We start from the raw sequence: 15,773 nt of genomic DNA, 5'->3' as shown, positions 1-15,773 counted from the left end.
ACTCTGTCCGCCGCCTCTGTTTTAGCGAGACAGAAAAGGCTTGTCTTCGACCGTGACGCCGGCGCATGCGCGGCGGTCGATTTTTGCTGGAGAGAGCATGCAGCGGGAAAATCCCGACACTCGCGAGGTCGTTGCGAGTCTGTGAATCGAATCCAGGCTCAGTTCTCTCACCATTCGCATGAGTTGAGAAACACCAGGGAGGCAGAGGGAATCACTCAAAGATACAGACCGAACGATGGGCCAAACTCGCGTTTGGCGCGAGAGCTGAGTGTCGAGCATCGACGTCCTTCCGCGTTTATTCTTGACGCTCATCATGCGCAGAGCGAGATACTGAGGGGCGAGCAGCAAGAGACAAGAACGATCTCTGTTTTTGTGGGCTGACCCGTTTTCTCCACTTCATCTGCTTGGTTTCTCCGACACGCCTTAGCTAGCCTCTTGAGCCCGATTCGGTTGAGTGTGATGCCTTTTTCTCTGGAGTGCCGTCGTTCCCCTTCAGCGTCGTCGAAGCAAGAAACGCCCTGGGCAGATTCAGATTGACTCTCCATGGACTCTCGCCTCTCGTCCTTCGTTTCTCGCTTCTGGAGCGCTTCTTTCTTTAGGGTTCGAGCGTCCGTTCTCCTGGCCACTTTGGCGCTTCCGTTTTTGCGGGCCATCGTTGCCCCTTCCAAGTGTGCTCATCCCGTTCACGCCTCTGCGCGCAGTGGGAAAGCCCCATGCGCCCAACGCCGCGTCTCGGGTTTTCTCCGTCTAGCTGCCTTCTTCTCTCTTTCGCTCCTGTCGTCTTTTCTGCGTCGTCCCTCTCGCCTCTCCGCGTGCTTTCCCAGTTCTTCTCCCCCGCCTTCTCAGCTGCCTCGTAGAGCCTGTGCGCGCACACTGCGCGGTGCTAGGAAGTCGCGAGAAAAGAGAAGCAGTCTCCCAGACCAAGGGAGAATCACGCTCCACGGACGCCCTCACCTGGGTGGGGCGAAGGACACATCTGCGCCGGGCAGGCAAGCGGACGGGAATAGAGACGGGAACGAAAGCCTCTTTCCTCCGCGGTTACACGTCCCCGCGTCCCCGTCTTTTGTTTCTCTGCTTTCTTCCTTCTCTCTCGTGCAAGATGTCGCCACCGTCGAGGCTAGCGTCCGCCTCGGCGTCGTCGCGCCCTTCCCTTCTTTCTTCTCGTGCAGGGCCTTCGCCGCTCAAGTCTTCTTCCGGCGCGACCCCAGGCACCGGCGACCGTTTGGCGTGCGTCCTCGACACCCATGCGGCAGGTGAGCTTTCCACTCCTGCTGCGCTCCGCTCGCTTACCCTCTTGGCGTCGGACAGCCCCGTCGTCGCCGGGGGCAGAAGCCTCGCCGCTGTCGCGGAGCGACTTGTCCGGAGCTTTCGGCGGCCCGGAGACGCCTGCGGGACGAGGGACCAGCGGCGCGAGCACAAAGATGGAAAACCCCAGAGAGACGCCCCGGCTGCGGCGTCTGCCGCTGGCGGGGACGGTCACCCCGAGGGCGAGAACGACGCAGCGCGCGTCTGTGTGGCGTGTGCCGTCTCCGATCTCTGGATAGACAGGGCCCAGGCTTTCCTTCGGCTGCTGTGGACAGAGGCGAACACGCAGCGGGGAGACATGGGGCTGCTTCTCGCCGCCACGTCAGCTGGAGCGGCCTCCGGCGGAGCGGCAGGCAGCCGCGCAGCGCAGAGACGGCGCAGGAAGAAAGATCGAGAACAAAGGGAGGCCTTCTCGCTCGCAGCCTGTGCTCGCGACGCCGAGGACGGAGAGGAGAGAGAAGAGACAGGCGGCGGGGCGGAGAGACGCCTGGACGGAGACAGCGGTCTCCAAGAGGGCGCTGCGCTTGTGAAGGATGCCACCGCACTCACCCAGGCCATCGCCGCGAGAATCCGCGACGAAGCGAACCGCGAACAGGTGCGCAAAAGAGAGAACGGAGCGAAGGGAAAAACGCAACCAGAAACACACCATCGAAGCGACAGAGATCGCGCGGAGAAGAGTGTGTGTTGCGCGGAAAACGCGGGGCTGCAGGAAATGCACACGCCTCTGAGAGACGAGGCGTGAAGCATGCGTTCGCCGAAACCGGCAAAAGGTAGCCGAGATACGCACGCGCTTCAGTGTTCTTCTCTCTGGCTCTTTTCGTGCGGTCCGATTCTGTCTTCCGCGTGTTTCCTATCTCGACTGACTCTACCGTCTTGAGCTATTCCTCGCGTGTGTCGTCTCCTGCCGCCTGCTTGTCCGCTCCCTCGTCCAACGTACGTCGGTGGCGCCTTGCACACACGTGGTCTCTCTCGGGTCTTCTCCGCGCGCCTGTCGCCTCTTTCATGGCTGCCGACATTTCCGCTTCACGGTGCACGTGACGACACGGCCGTCGCGATGGACGCTCCACACGCCACGAACGCGGAGCGTAAACGGAGTCCGCGTGAATGCAGCAAAAACGCCCGTGGGCGGGAGACGCGATATACGCCTCGCGTGCGAGCAGCCGCAGGCGTGCCTGCCTCGGAGGGAGACTTCCACAGCCCCCCTGAGGAAACCGACAGACCCTCCGGCCGAGGCGCTCGCTCGGGAAAGCCCCACAAGTGGTCCCGACGTCGCTTTCCTGTGCGGTGCCTCGCGTTTGTCCCTTTCCTGCAGTTCTGTCTCCCGACGCTGACGTCGCTCGTTCGTCTTCTTCACCGCCTCGCGCTCGTGCCTCTGCTCCAGCCGTCCTCGGGTCTGCCGCCGGAGACACTTTCTCCCGGGGGATCCGTCGCGTCGTCCCCCCTTCTTGTGGATCTTTTTCCTCCCCTTCGCCGCGTTCTCCGCGACAGCGTTGCCGCTGTGCTTGACGTCCTGGGAATGAAACACGGCGCGGGCTTCTCGGTGTCCGAAGAAGAAGATCGCTTAACGTTAAAGGTGGGGCGATACGCTGAAGGGAACGCCATCGACAACGGGGGGGGGGGGTCTGGGGCTGGTGGCTATGACTTCCGTGATTCATCTAGGCTGATGGCGATTCGCATTGCGAATGCCCGATTGCTGATATACGTCGAGAATTTATCCCTAGAACTGGAGTCCGTAGAGACGCGGCACTCTTTGGGGAGAGCGTATGCTCTTCGTGATTGGTATAGTTCGTCCTTCTCCGCACGCGCGACGCACGTCTTACCTGGTAGATGCACTCTTTTCTTGTACAAACGGTACCGAATCGGGAATACGCTTATGACAAACCCAACAGCCCCCACGGACTGTCTGTCTCTCACGGTCTCCACATGCGTGGAGTACGTTGCTGATTTGATCGCAGATGCCGTTCTCGCGCTCGCCACGCCTTGTTGGTCTATCCACGTTCTCCTATGTGGTTTTCACTCTTACGCCTGCCTTGCACAGTCGCGCGTCTTCGTGTCTCACCAACGGCTCATCGCCGTCTTGCATGAGGGCATCCCTTCGTCTGGTTTGGACGATCCGCCTTTCTTAGGGCGATGCCTCGCGTTCTTCTCTGCTGATGTTTTTGTCTCTTTTAGACAGCGTGTGCGGAAATGCTTCATCACGTCCTACACCAACCTGCCAGCCTGTCTCTCTTCTCCTCCTCTCTGGCGTCTCTCACTTCTTGTCTCCGGTCCAGCTGTTTCGATCTCGCCTTCGACGAGAACGAGGACTTGGCGTTTGTAAGTGGCAAACCAAAACCGCCGTTCAGGTCCGAACACGCGACTTCGGGATGCATGTGTCCTTAGTGTCCTTCATGACGCCTTGTATGGCTAGAAGCATCAACTGTCACCTCGAAAAAAGCGCACATTTCTCTCATGCAGACCTACGGGGGGAGATTGCCGCGATGCCTCCATGTGCGTCCCACAGCATGTATATATATATATATATATATAGGAAAGAAAGTATTCTCCAAATGCACATAAGTCGTATTTCAGATGGATGGTGCGCCACGGGTTTTTTCATTTGTCCCGTTTGTTAGGCAAGGACGTGACAGTGTTTTTCTTTTGTCTCGGTTCGCCCTGGGGTTGAGCCATCAGTTGTAGGTGCACTCAGGGATGCGGGCTTTTTGCGGCTACCCGATCGCGCTCTGTGCGCGCTGTGGCTGGGCCGTGCTTCGTCCTCCATGCCTCTGAATATCAACTCCTTTCGCTTATTTGCCGTGTTGTTCTCCTCTGTCTTCCTTCGTGTTCCCTTTCTCTGTCTCCCTTTGCTCGCTTATCTCCTTCCTTGTGTAGTCATTGCCCGACCGACAGGTAATGAAAGCCGCATACCGAGACGGCTCCTAGAGGCTCTGGTGTATCGCTTCCTAGAGACAGGGCTGCATTTTGATCCGTGTCCTGTTGGTCTTCGCTGTGTGTCGACCAAGAGGCCAGCCTTCGCGCTGACTGTAGGCGTGTCCCTCTTGATTTGTTTTTCGCCTCTTGCAGTACGGCCGCTCCACGCTCTGTCGCTTAACTTGGATCTTCCGCCGCGCGTCCTCCGCACCGGCCTCTCTCGCCTCTTCCAGCCCGTCTTCCGCTTCGACCTCGCCCGTGGCGCAGGACGAGAAGCAGGACCGCCTGCTGTCCTTTGAGGGCGTCTTCGAGCAGACGCTCATCATTTGCGACGGTCTCTGCGGTCTGTGCAACGCGTTCCTTGAATCGGCTTTCGACGGAAGCCTGACGAGAGGGGCGGTAGAACGGAGACAGTCCTCGGGCAATCCGCCCCGCATGCAGGCGCACCAAGGGCGGCAGCCACCCGCCGCGGGGGCCGGACGTGCACTTCCGCAGGCTCCCCAGAAGGTTGCCGAGGGCAAGAGCGCGGCAGAAGAGAACGATGAGCTAGAAGCAGCCGCGCTTTCTCCAGATGCAGCAAAGCGCCTACGCGCGAAGAACGATTTCCAGCGGGCGACGCGCGCGATTCAGCTGCTTCGAGATCTCCTTCTCTTTGGTAGGCTCGGGGGGCAGATGGCGGCTCGTGAGGGGCGCAGGGAGGCGACGGCACGAAAAGAAAACGAGGGCGGAGAGGACTACATCGGGGAGGACGGGCGATGCAGTGCGTGACTCAGCGAAGGGCGAAAAGGATTTCAGAGACCAGGCGCTTTTGAATTCGCTGTTGGATCGGCAAAGTGAGAGGGAGGCAGAGCGGAGTTCAGCAAGGCCGAGAAGGGACAGCACGCGGGGGAAAGGGACAGGGTGTCTACCGACCCCTTCGCACTGGCCTGGTGTTGCTCTTCGACGTGGGTTCACCCTTCATCGTGTGGATGCCGTTTTTTGTCTTTTTCGCTTTGCAGGCGGCGGTCAACCCGTCCCGAAGGAAGGCGCCCTTGGAGTCTCTCTCGCTCCCTTTGAGCGCGAAGGCGGCCGCTTCCTCGTCGTCAACTTTTCCCCGTGTTTAGATCTCCTTCGCGCGTTTCTCGAAGGCGTCTTGTTTGCGTTCCACCAAAAAGCTGCAGAGCGTCTGGACAAAGCCGGCAGCACAGCTCGCGAAGACTCGGAGGAGGCGGACAGCGAGGCGGAAAGTGCAGCTTTGTCTGTGTCGGACCAAGACGCGGAAGAAGAAGAGAACCGGGGACGCAAGCGCGGCAGAGACGGCCCAGTCGCGTCGCACGGAAACTACAAGCAGCTGGGTGGCCGCCAGGATGGCCACGGAGACCAGAGGGAGAATGGGAAGAAAGGGTCCAAGTGGATGAATGCCAAAGCGAAGCGGAGACAGCGGCATCTCGGGGCGTCGGCCTCAGGTCCGGGCCTTCAGGGACGCGAGGAGGGAGACGCCACGGACGACGAAGACGGCACTCGAGCAGAACCAGATGCGGCGAGAAGTAAAAACGCGGGCGAGGTCTCGCTGACGAACGCTGGCCACGGACAGGAGCAGTCCTTCGCCCTCCTTCAGCATCTCGCAGAAGCTGACGTCGTCGGGAGTCCCCTGCTGGAAAATATCTTCACAGCGACAATCGAGTGCATGCAAGCTTTGCTCGACGTTGCCGGAGATGCAGGAGTTATGGCCGATGTCGCCGGCTTCGCCTCTTTCGCCAAAACGGTGCTTCAGTAAGGCGTCTCACTCGGGGTTTCCCTTTTTTCACGAGAGGGCGCGTCCACGTTTGTACACTTGCGGCGATCACCTTATGCCGATATATGTTTAATTGTATATATATATATATATATATATATTCATATATGTATGTATGACTGTGGCTCAGCAGGCACACGCGTACGTACCATATACATACGTGTATAAACGTGTATTCATATGCGCGCGTGAGCCCTGATTATATACATACGTGTATAAACGTGTATTCATATGCGCGCGTGAGCCCTGATTTGCATATGTATATATTTATGAGGCGCGTGAGAGTGACCAGACGCAGGGAGAGACCGCCTACCATGCATGCATGCCCCCCAGGTGTGTTGAAGGTGTTTGATTCTCCTTCACGTACACCGCTTGCCCGTCGTTTGCATGTTCTTTTCGGTAGATTCTGGAGGGGGTAAGAGGAAGCTAAACAGCGGTCTCTGAAGCTAGAAATTGAACACAAAACGTCTCAGAAAAAAATACGCACGTAGTACTCACATGTGCAGATCCGTTCTCCCATCCGTCCACAAGCACATAAACAAATATATATATATATATATATATATATATATGTATGTATATATATATATATATATGTATGTATATATATATATATATATGTAGACATGTGTGTATATATGTAAATACCTGCAGTGTATTGTGGCGGAATGTGTATATAGGCAGCCGCTATTCGCTTCCGTTTCGGTTTCTCTGTTTTGGTACTAGGTCACCACGTGGTCTGCTCTCGAGTCTGAGTTCCTTCTCCTGCCTTCCTGCCTTGTTTTCTCTCTGCTGCAGAGCGTCAACCATCGACGTGTTCCCTTTCCTGGTGGCAGCCCGTTTCTCTGGAATCATCTTTTCTTTTCTCCACTCCCTCTTCACTACGGCGCCGTTTCTCTTCCCGCCCCTCGCCGACATCTTTGTGGCTTGGACTGCGTCGGTCTTCGAGGCGCTGGGCGCGCCTCTTCCGCTCTCGTCCTCCGCGTCTGCTCGTCCGCCTTCAGCTGAGGAGTCTAGCCATTCTGTGGCGGCATTCAGAAAGCTGCGCCTCGTCGCGCTCTGTCGAGCGGTCTACGCGGTTCCGTTCTTCCAACTGGGTCAGCTTGCTGGGTCGCGACGCGGTAGCTGCGCTCCGTTTGGCGAGACAGCGGGAGGCACTCAGACAAGACAGCGGAGTCGACGCGCTCTGGCCGACGCCGACGCGGGCGTTTTAGGCTTCTCCGGCCTAGATCCAGAAAAGCGTCGAAAGAGACGGAGAGGAGGAAACAAAGAGGACGGACGGGCGCGGGGTGCTTTCATCGACCAAGGTAAGCGTCCCGTTTCTGCACGAAATGCGACTGTGCCCCGCTGTACCGGCAATGCGTTCTCTCAAACGTGTGTCTCCGTGCGGCCCCTCGCCAGCTCGAAACGGCACCCGCGCTCTTCCCGAACTCCGCGGGGCGCGGTGGTGATCCTGTCGACGTCTAACTTGGTCTCCCTTTTCTCGAAGCCGTTACTGTCTGATCCGACGTGTCTACGTTATCAGTCCCTTTTTGGGCAGCGCCACATCTGCCGTTTCTGCTTCGTTTGGCGCTCCCGGCGCTGCTCACCCGGTTGGTTGTCTCTTGGTACCGTCTGGCCGCCGTCGCCTCATCTCCGCAGATGGTTTGGTTCTCTTCCAAACGCCTCAGCCAATTATGCTTCCCTCTCTCCTTTCCCTTTGCTCGCCAGTGTCTCTGCTCTTGCGCCGTGGTTCTCTGTCCCTTCCGGCGGGTGTCTCTCTCCTTGCAACTGGGTGTTTTTATCGAGCATCCACTGACTCATTTCTGCGGTATGCGTCCAGCCTCAGCCGCTTCCCTCCAAGATGACCAGGGTCTCCTCCTCGTGCTGCGCGTCTGGCAGGACAGCTGTAGATTCCTTGGCATGCTTCTCAAGCTGGAAGGTACGTTGCAAACAGCACACGGGAAAAAGCGAGGGACGTTTTGCCGCCTACTGCAGCTCTGTGGTTTGACGGCTCTTTACGTCGAACGTTACACCGGAGCAGCAAGCGCGAAGGCGAACACAGGGAGCTCCCCGGCTGTCTGTCACGAAGGAAAACGAGGAAAGTGAAACAGACGTGAACCCCTTCGTGGCCGCTGTCGGAATCAAGTGCATCGTGGGCACAGAAAAACGCGTTTGGGTCTCCCTTCTTAGGGTGCTAGGTGTCTATTCACAGCAAGGCACTCCGGGCCTCTGCAAACCGAAAGCGTGTCTTCTTCCTTTGTGCAATGCCGTTTCTCGCTCTCATTCAGCGCACACGCCCGGGGTCTGCTTAACTGGTGCAGTGGCCTACGCACGAAGGATTCTTCATGGTATTTCCGTGACGCTCGCGTTGTGCGCATTCCGCATGTATCGACGATTTCTTTGCCGATACACGAGCAACCGTGTGCTTCTTTTTTCAGCCGTTGCGTCCGTCGTATCTTTCGCCCTACAACCGAGACGGCTTGTCAAGGACGCTGTGTTCCTGTCTTCTCTGTCACCTGTATGCAGCGTCACGTTCCTTGCGAAATGAACTGTTTCTCACTCGTCTTCGTGGAGCGGCTGACGGCATGTGCCTCGACATTCTTCTCAGGTTCGTCTCGAGCATGTGTTCTGCATGCAGGCGCTTCGTCTTTGCAGTGCCTCATGTGCCGACTAGCATTTCTCTGCTCTCTTCCCTTGTTCCCCCTGTGGTTTCATCCTGTAGGTCGTTCCGTTCCCTGTGTGTGTTCTCCCTTTTTGCCCCGTCTTCAGCGGGGCGGCATCCTCGCGTTTTTCTCGTCCTTTTCCTGTCTGGCCGTGGCATGTTGGCGCGTTTGACGCGGTGCCGGCCTATGTTTTCTCTTATTCTCTCCCTTTCACCCTTGCTCCCAGCGGCCTCATGGGCCCGACCGATTCTCTCTCACTCGCGTCGCCTCTAGCGGACATGATCGTTTCCGACACCCGCAGCCTAACGGCCACCCTGGAGCTCCTTCACACCTCTCTTGGTAGGTTTCATTTTGACGTGAAAGAGGCAAACCACCTCGGATGAAAGGAATGAGGAAACGCCGAGAGTCTGCATGTTTGAAAAGACAGTCTTCAAGGCCGCGCGGCGTCTGAACCCTTGTCGTGTGCGTAAATAGTGTGACAAACGAACGTATACTTCGTGTAAGGGATGGCGTAGGTATCCACTTTTGAGTAGATGGAATACACGGAAGGTCGTGATTGCTGAAGGTAGAGGCCTGTCCGCTCGCGTGATTCCTATGTAGCATCGTGCTGGAGATGGTCCTGTGCCTTTTAAATCTTCTTTCCATTGTCTTCCGTTCAGCGCGGGGAAGCGTGCCTCCGAGCCAACAGACGGTCGAGGCGGCCTCCACCCTCGTAGGGAGACTGAACCGCCTTATCGACAGTAAGAGGCGAAGTCTGTGGATGGGCGGGTCGTTCGCTGCCTCTCTCGGTTCCGGCGCGGAGGCTGACGAAGAACGCCTCTCCGGTCTCATGGCGGCCATCGACGGAATCAGGAACTGTTTATCCCTGAGGAGTGTCGGCACGGCTTCTTGCTTCCCGTCGCTTCTCTCGGACAACACAGGGATCGGTGCCTCGCAGCCGCCTAGCCCTGTTTGGCACGCTGGGCAGTCACGGCCGGCTCTAGACGGTGGGCGTGAAAGTTCGAGCTTCGTAGGAGTGTACCAAGAAACTGTTCGGCAGCGACTGATCCTGGGAGCTATACAGGCGACTGAGGAGACGTACAGACAGTCGCTCGCGCGAAGAAAGGCCAAGGAGAAAGCGAGTGGTCCGCGGGACGAACCAGAGACCAGGGAAAGCGATGACAGCAAAGAGTCAGACGGAGAGCCTGAAGCTGCGAACGAAAATGTTGAACGGTCTCGTTCGGTCAAAGAGGACGGAGAGACGCCACGTGCTCGAGGGGAACAAATGGGACACACGCCGGAGGACTCTCCAAAAGAGAAAGAACGCGACGGCGAGGAAGGAAAAGGACGCAATGCTCTGGCAGATGAAGACGAAGAATCTGGACCCGGGGAAGAGGAACACAGTTCTAACGTAGACGAGAAGGCCAGTGATAGCCCAGGCGTATCTGATGCAGAGGAAGATGAAGACAGCGACAGCGAGGAGCTGGTGTCTCTCATTGAGCGCATTCGACAAAACGAAGGTAACGCACATAAGGCCATATGGAATGCAAATACAAAATCAGCTGGTGCATCGAGGAACAGGCACTGTAGCAGTGGCCGTGATTCGTTAGATACCAGGCGAGTTGTGCAGTGTTTGTGTCGAGAGGAATAAGACATAGCTTTGGCTAGTCAATACAGCGGCATATATATACGTATATACATATATATATATATATATATAGAGAGAGAGAGAGAGAGACCTCTGGATGTACTTGTACTCTGAGTCGTTCCAGCATCTACGTCTGGGTGTGCCTGAGTGCTCAGACGTGCCAGAGAGGCACCTAAAGCTTTCAGGGATCTGAATTCTATGGCGTCAGCTCTATGCCAGTTTAGAAAGGATAGGCGAAGTGGACGCGACGCCTCTCACGACGCAGCAGTTCTCTTTCTGGTGTTTGTCATTTTTCCGGTTTATTCTTTTGTTGCATGTGTGCCACAGAAGACGACTTCGACGGTCTCCAGTCTGGTGACGATGGCGACATGGATTTCTGAGCTTTCTGTCCGTTCCTGAGTCCCAACGCGAGATCTTGATTTTTCCTGCCCACCTGTAGCTAGCTTGCGTGCTCGTGCGCCCGCCGGACGCCTGGCAGACCACGCAGTTAAGCCCCAAACCCGTGGCGGCTTCTTGCGATTTGCGACCTGTCGTGACGCGTATGCCAAGCTTTGTTGGACGACTTGCTTTCTGAGCCGTTTCGAAGGCTTGCCGCGGACAAGGTAGCCGATATTGTTCAGGGTGGTGACTGTTGCTAGTGAGGCGTGACTCTTTTTGCCAGCGTTGGGTTTCTGGAGGCGGACGCTTCACGGGATATCTGCCCCCGTGTATATATCCCACGTCGCCTAAGATGATAAGTCGTGGCAGCCAGTTTCTGCTGTAGTTGACGCAGGGTATCGATCGCGGACAGGGAACAAAAATCCGCGTGTGGTCTGGTGTCCATTTGTCTTGCCTGCGTCTGCAGCTAGACGCCGAATACGAAAGCTTTCAGTTCCGCATGTGGTTCGCACCATTCATGGGCCTTGGCGTGTCTGTTCCCTCACTGTTTCGCATAGCCTCTCTGGGAGGGTATTTACAGAGACGTGGAGCCGCTCCAGCGCGCTTTATCTGCTCCCCGCCCGAACACAAAACGAGGGGAGGTCCTCAAGACGCAGCTTCGATCCGCATGAAACGAGGGTCAAAAATAGAATGCTCGTACTGGGACCCATCTGCATAGACGCATAATCAAAGCTTCCCTACATAGGGGATCACAATTACCTCGTGTTTGTATGTTCAACTCGACTGGGCCCCTGGGCATACTCACGCTTTCACACGTTTCAGAAGCTCGGAGACCTGGGTCCTCCCCACAACAAAGCTGCTGTTCGGAGGCCAAACACGCAGCAAAGTGGCGCCTGTTCCGTCGCCCCCGGGGGCACAGCAAGCAGAAAGCTCGTGCCGGCACGCGCTAGGCGACATGCCATTTACGTATTGCGCTGCACGGACGGGAGCCTCCCCTGTGCAAATCCCACTCTCCCTGCAATATCTACCTTCTGCGCCCTGCACAGGGGCAACGTGCTCTGGCCAGAACCTACCAGACCCATCAGACCTGTTGCCTTAAAGCTCGACTTCCGTCCACTCATCTGACCTTCCCGAAGCTGTGTGTTCAGCATGAGTGGACTTGCCGGTAGGGATGTACGCTAGTTTGCAGTACAGCATGGCTGCGAAGAAAACGGCGATGAGAAGCGCCCCCGGTGCACAGTCACCGCGGGGCTTCCACGCATTGGAGAACAACCTTGTGACGGTGTCACACGTTAAAGAGGTGGATGCTGGAATGCCCACCTTCATTCCCTCCAGCTGAGGTCCAGCGCTCACGCCGCTGCCTGTTTATGTACAGGTGGAGGGCTCCCGGGGGTTGTGGGGCTCACAGCGTTATGTGTGCTCGATGCAGCACCCTGCGATCTCCTGTTTCCTTAATCCCTCACGTTCGCAAGATCTCCCAATCTCGCGTGTCCCGCCGCTTCACCCTGTAGTCGGAACAGCATTTTCACCATCTTTGGTGCACGCTTATTCTTCTGTCGCATCGCTTGAGGCGTTGCAGCTGCTGTTGCGCCGCGGATGGCGCTTTTTCGCTCCCCAGCACGAAGAGATGTTGACTATGGCGACCGGGCGCCATCTGGAGCCTCTCCACAGCTTCGGTGTTCGTCCGCAGGGGGTGGTAGCGGTGGCTCTTCGTCCACGTTTTTCGAAAACACAGACACAAAACTTTTTTTGCTAAGAGTTCGCGAGGATTTCGTAGTCCAGCAGGCGGTGTCCATAGTAACGAGAGTCGGGGCTTTGGTAAGCGGGTCGCCGAGATGTGTGTCCGCTATGAAACTGGAAACAGCCCCTCCACTTGGAGCTCGCTGGCCGTTGCTTGCGTGTTTGACTAGTGCAGATCGCGCGGCTCTCCGTTCTTCCGCGAACTCGAGGCTGGGAGAGCTATTCTCGTCTGCTTGCCTAGCAGGTTGTCTCGGTCCGGTGTGCGCGTCCTCCGGGGACCTGGACAGATAGATGCCATTGCACAACGCACGCGTTTCCTTAGTGGTACGCAGGTTGGTACGCAGGCCAGCACATCAAGAAGTGAGGAGGCGACAGGTATATGGAGTGAAAAGAAATGTAAACGAACGCGTCCGCGCTCAACGCTCTCGGCACCTATCAACACAGTTGAATCGGGGGTCACAACGATCCATCGGCCACAAGCAGCTACACGCGGCTGGGGAGTCACGTCAGGCTCCAGACAGTTCCGTTTTCTATGCCACATATTTGCTGGAAAGCCTTGGTTCTGTCCACGTACCTGCCGGTACATTTCTGGTAGATGTACGTTGCACACATGCAGAGTGCACAGATGACGCAGATTCCGCCGGCAATGAAAACCGCAATATGACCTCCTTTTACGGCGGTATCTGAGCCGCTGTAATCCTGCGGTTGGCGGTAGGCTTTCGCAGTCTTCTGCAAACCGTCACTACTTTCAGGACCATCTGCTTCTAGCCGTCGAACTCGCATGTCCGCAGCCACTACAGGGCAACAGCAATATCGCAGCACTCCTGTTTTTATGTGTCCAACTGTGACGAGGGAATTAGTGTTTTGCTCACTACGTAATTGCACACACCTGTCGAAACGGCGTGGCCCTACGCAACAGCACTTATGCTTAACTGGATAAAGGATAACCACACGGCAAAATGCAGTACACGGATTGTCTCACACCATCATAGGTGTCCAGCCCCGCTTAGGTTTTATCCAGAGATTAGGGCGCCGTCGTCCTTCACCAGCTGACACTGAGGGGCCGGGAGACCGGTCGCTACGAGTGGCGCGTCTCGCGAAATAGCGAGGATACGCGTGCAAATCCCAACAGCCTCCACATGATCGCGTAATCGTATACTACGCAGAAATTGCCCAAAGACGCCATACTCGTTTACGGAGTGTGTAGGTCCTGTGTTGTCTTCAGATTCGATGCCACGACAGCTGTTCCGCTGGCGGGTCTCATACCTTCCCACTCGCTGACGGTTGTCCGCAGGAAAGCGCCGTTCCACAGAAGGCGTCCAGTGACAAAAAAAAGGAAAGGTAAAACGGGCGGCAGTGACAGACGGGTGCCCCGGGAGGCCTGTGAAAAAGACCAACCCCTTCGTGGGAAACCCATCCTTGGTAGACCCTGAGGAAGAACAGCAACAAACGGAAAGAAGATGTCACTCGAACAGCTCGGATGTCCTTTGGACACTAGTGTGAAGCTGCTGTCGGGCTAGAACTTCTCATCTTGATGGCTCGGCGGGGTCGCAGTGCTGTGTGGCAACTTGAGTAGCTGGCTTGTGGGGATTACTTTCCTCCCTACGGAAGAGAATCGCCTTACCAGTCAAGCTGATGGGGACTGGAGTCAAAGATGATTCTGCCAGAGGGGCATTCTCAATGGAAACGGAAGCCGCTATGGGGCTGGAAAATTGCGGATGCGCGAGTAGTGCAACCGCCGACCGGAAACGCCGAGGGAGCGCAACGAGGGTGTTCGTAAATCGATGCAGAGTATCTCCCTAACTATGCTGCAGGCAAGTGCCTGTCGAGCGGAAGACTGTCTGCATGGATTCACTCAGAGTATTGCGTCTGAGGAGATATCAGGAAAGAAGGGAATGAACAGATGTTGAATGCAGGTCAGAGAACAGAAACCCGTGCAACACAACCCCGGGACTGCTGGTCTCCGGCCCGTCAGCGAGGCCTGCGCAGTGGGCAGGGTGCATATAGCTATACATTTATGATCAAGTTCATTCCAAAGGACAAGACATGCTCCTAACCTCGTGCTGGGTTACTGAAAGAAGCTTGGCTGCCTTGTCCAAAAAAAATTTCGTGTATACGATGGGTTCAGGTGCGTAGCAGGCGATACCGCACGAGGGAACCTCACTGCAGATTGCTCGGTACAGCCGCGAAGCCGCGGCGACGGTTGTCTGCTTGTTCAATCGGAAAACCCGAAACACGCTCCGCAAGCACCTAATTATAGGGTAACGTCGTCAAAAAACACTACACGGAAAATTGCCTCCGAAATAGCAGAACAAGTCACCTGGACTCGGCAGAACTGTCGCCTTCCCGCGTTCTTTGGGAGCCGCTCGTCTCTCACCCATCAGCAGCCGACCGAGCGGGCGTGTGCGCCCCGATGATCTTGTGTCGATGCGCGGTGGCCATCGCGCGCGGCGGACACAGCCATTTTAGTCCTCTGTTCGTTCCGTCCACTGCCTCTCTCGAGACAATAAAACAACAACTGTTAAGGCACCTTGAGGGTATGATCGAGGAGACCAAATAAAAAGTGTACCTTGGTCCGATTTATAGTGGTGTCAAATCCAGAGAAATGTAGCCAGAATCGCGGTCTTGCCTGCGAGGATGATTACAAGGGAGGCTACAAAAACGCAAGCAAGTCTTCGTTCGTATATACTAGTTGCAATCCTTTATAACGGCGACCCTCGGTCTAATACATAATTACAACCAAGCGTATACTTGAGGTGATTTGCTAAGCATGCCATCTACAAAGGTGGTGAACCTGAAAGGCGAATCCATCTCCAGTCCCATTCTGCGATACTCGCATTGGTTTCAGACCTGCAGCCTGTGTAAACAGGGTTCCAGCGTGTCAGCTTTACTGAAATTATCCAAATCTGTGATGATGCGGAAACACCGCCTGTCGTGCTATCGAGCAACACAACAAATGCAGTTTGGCCCGCTACCATGGGGGGGGGGAGGGGGGGGACTGGAAACTCGATTCGGCGTAGTACCCCTCGTCATACGTATAAAATTTTGAGTAGCACTCAAAGTTGTTCATCGGAAACGATTGACCTTGTTGAAGAAATATACTCAAACCTCGTCCAATGTGACATTGAATCTGTATCCTTCTGGAGGGTCTTTAATGGACAAACAAACTGCCTCACGACTTTAGTCCGCCCTCAATCCAGGCGTTTTCCGTTGTGTCCTGGAAAAACCTTCTTCCGTCTATCACCAGAATTTGCCGTAGGAGAGAGTAGGGCTGTGTGTGAACGATTGTTGTGAATCACATTCTCAATGGCCTGCAATGGTATATGTTGGTTCTCCGAATTAAGCGGTACGTGGTTAAATTCAGCTGGCTCCGGGTTGCAAGTCGATCGAAAAC

At 56.0% G+C, this 15,773-nt stretch overlaps 1 protein-coding gene across 1 annotated transcript; it reads left to right on the top strand.

The window, feature by feature from the left end:
• Window positions 1-1,099: 1,099 nt before the first annotated feature.
• Window positions 1,100-10,641, top strand: NCLIV_021300 (conserved hypothetical protein; the record flags this gene model as incomplete). The annotated part of the gene is made up of 11 exons (XM_003882325.1): window positions 1,100-1,900; window positions 2,618-2,878; window positions 3,478-3,621; window positions 4,369-4,870; window positions 5,214-5,967; window positions 6,788-7,296; window positions 7,812-7,910; window positions 8,498-8,579; window positions 8,861-8,973; window positions 9,294-10,133; window positions 10,589-10,641. The coding sequence occupies 11 exons, from the start codon at window positions 1,100-1,102 to the stop codon at window positions 10,639-10,641; spliced, it is 4,158 nt and encodes a 1,385-aa protein (XP_003882374.1).
• Between the last annotated feature and the right edge of the window lie 5,132 nt (window positions 10,642-15,773).

The sequence above is a fragment of the Neospora caninum genome, chromosome VIIa, assembly GCF_000208865.1.
Source record: "Neospora caninum Liverpool complete genome, chromosome VIIa".
Taxonomy (NCBI): Eukaryota; Apicomplexa; class Conoidasida; order Eucoccidiorida; family Sarcocystidae; genus Neospora; species Neospora caninum.
The sequence above is the reverse complement of the archived record's forward strand: the minus strand, read 5'-3'. Positions and strand labels throughout refer to the sequence as shown.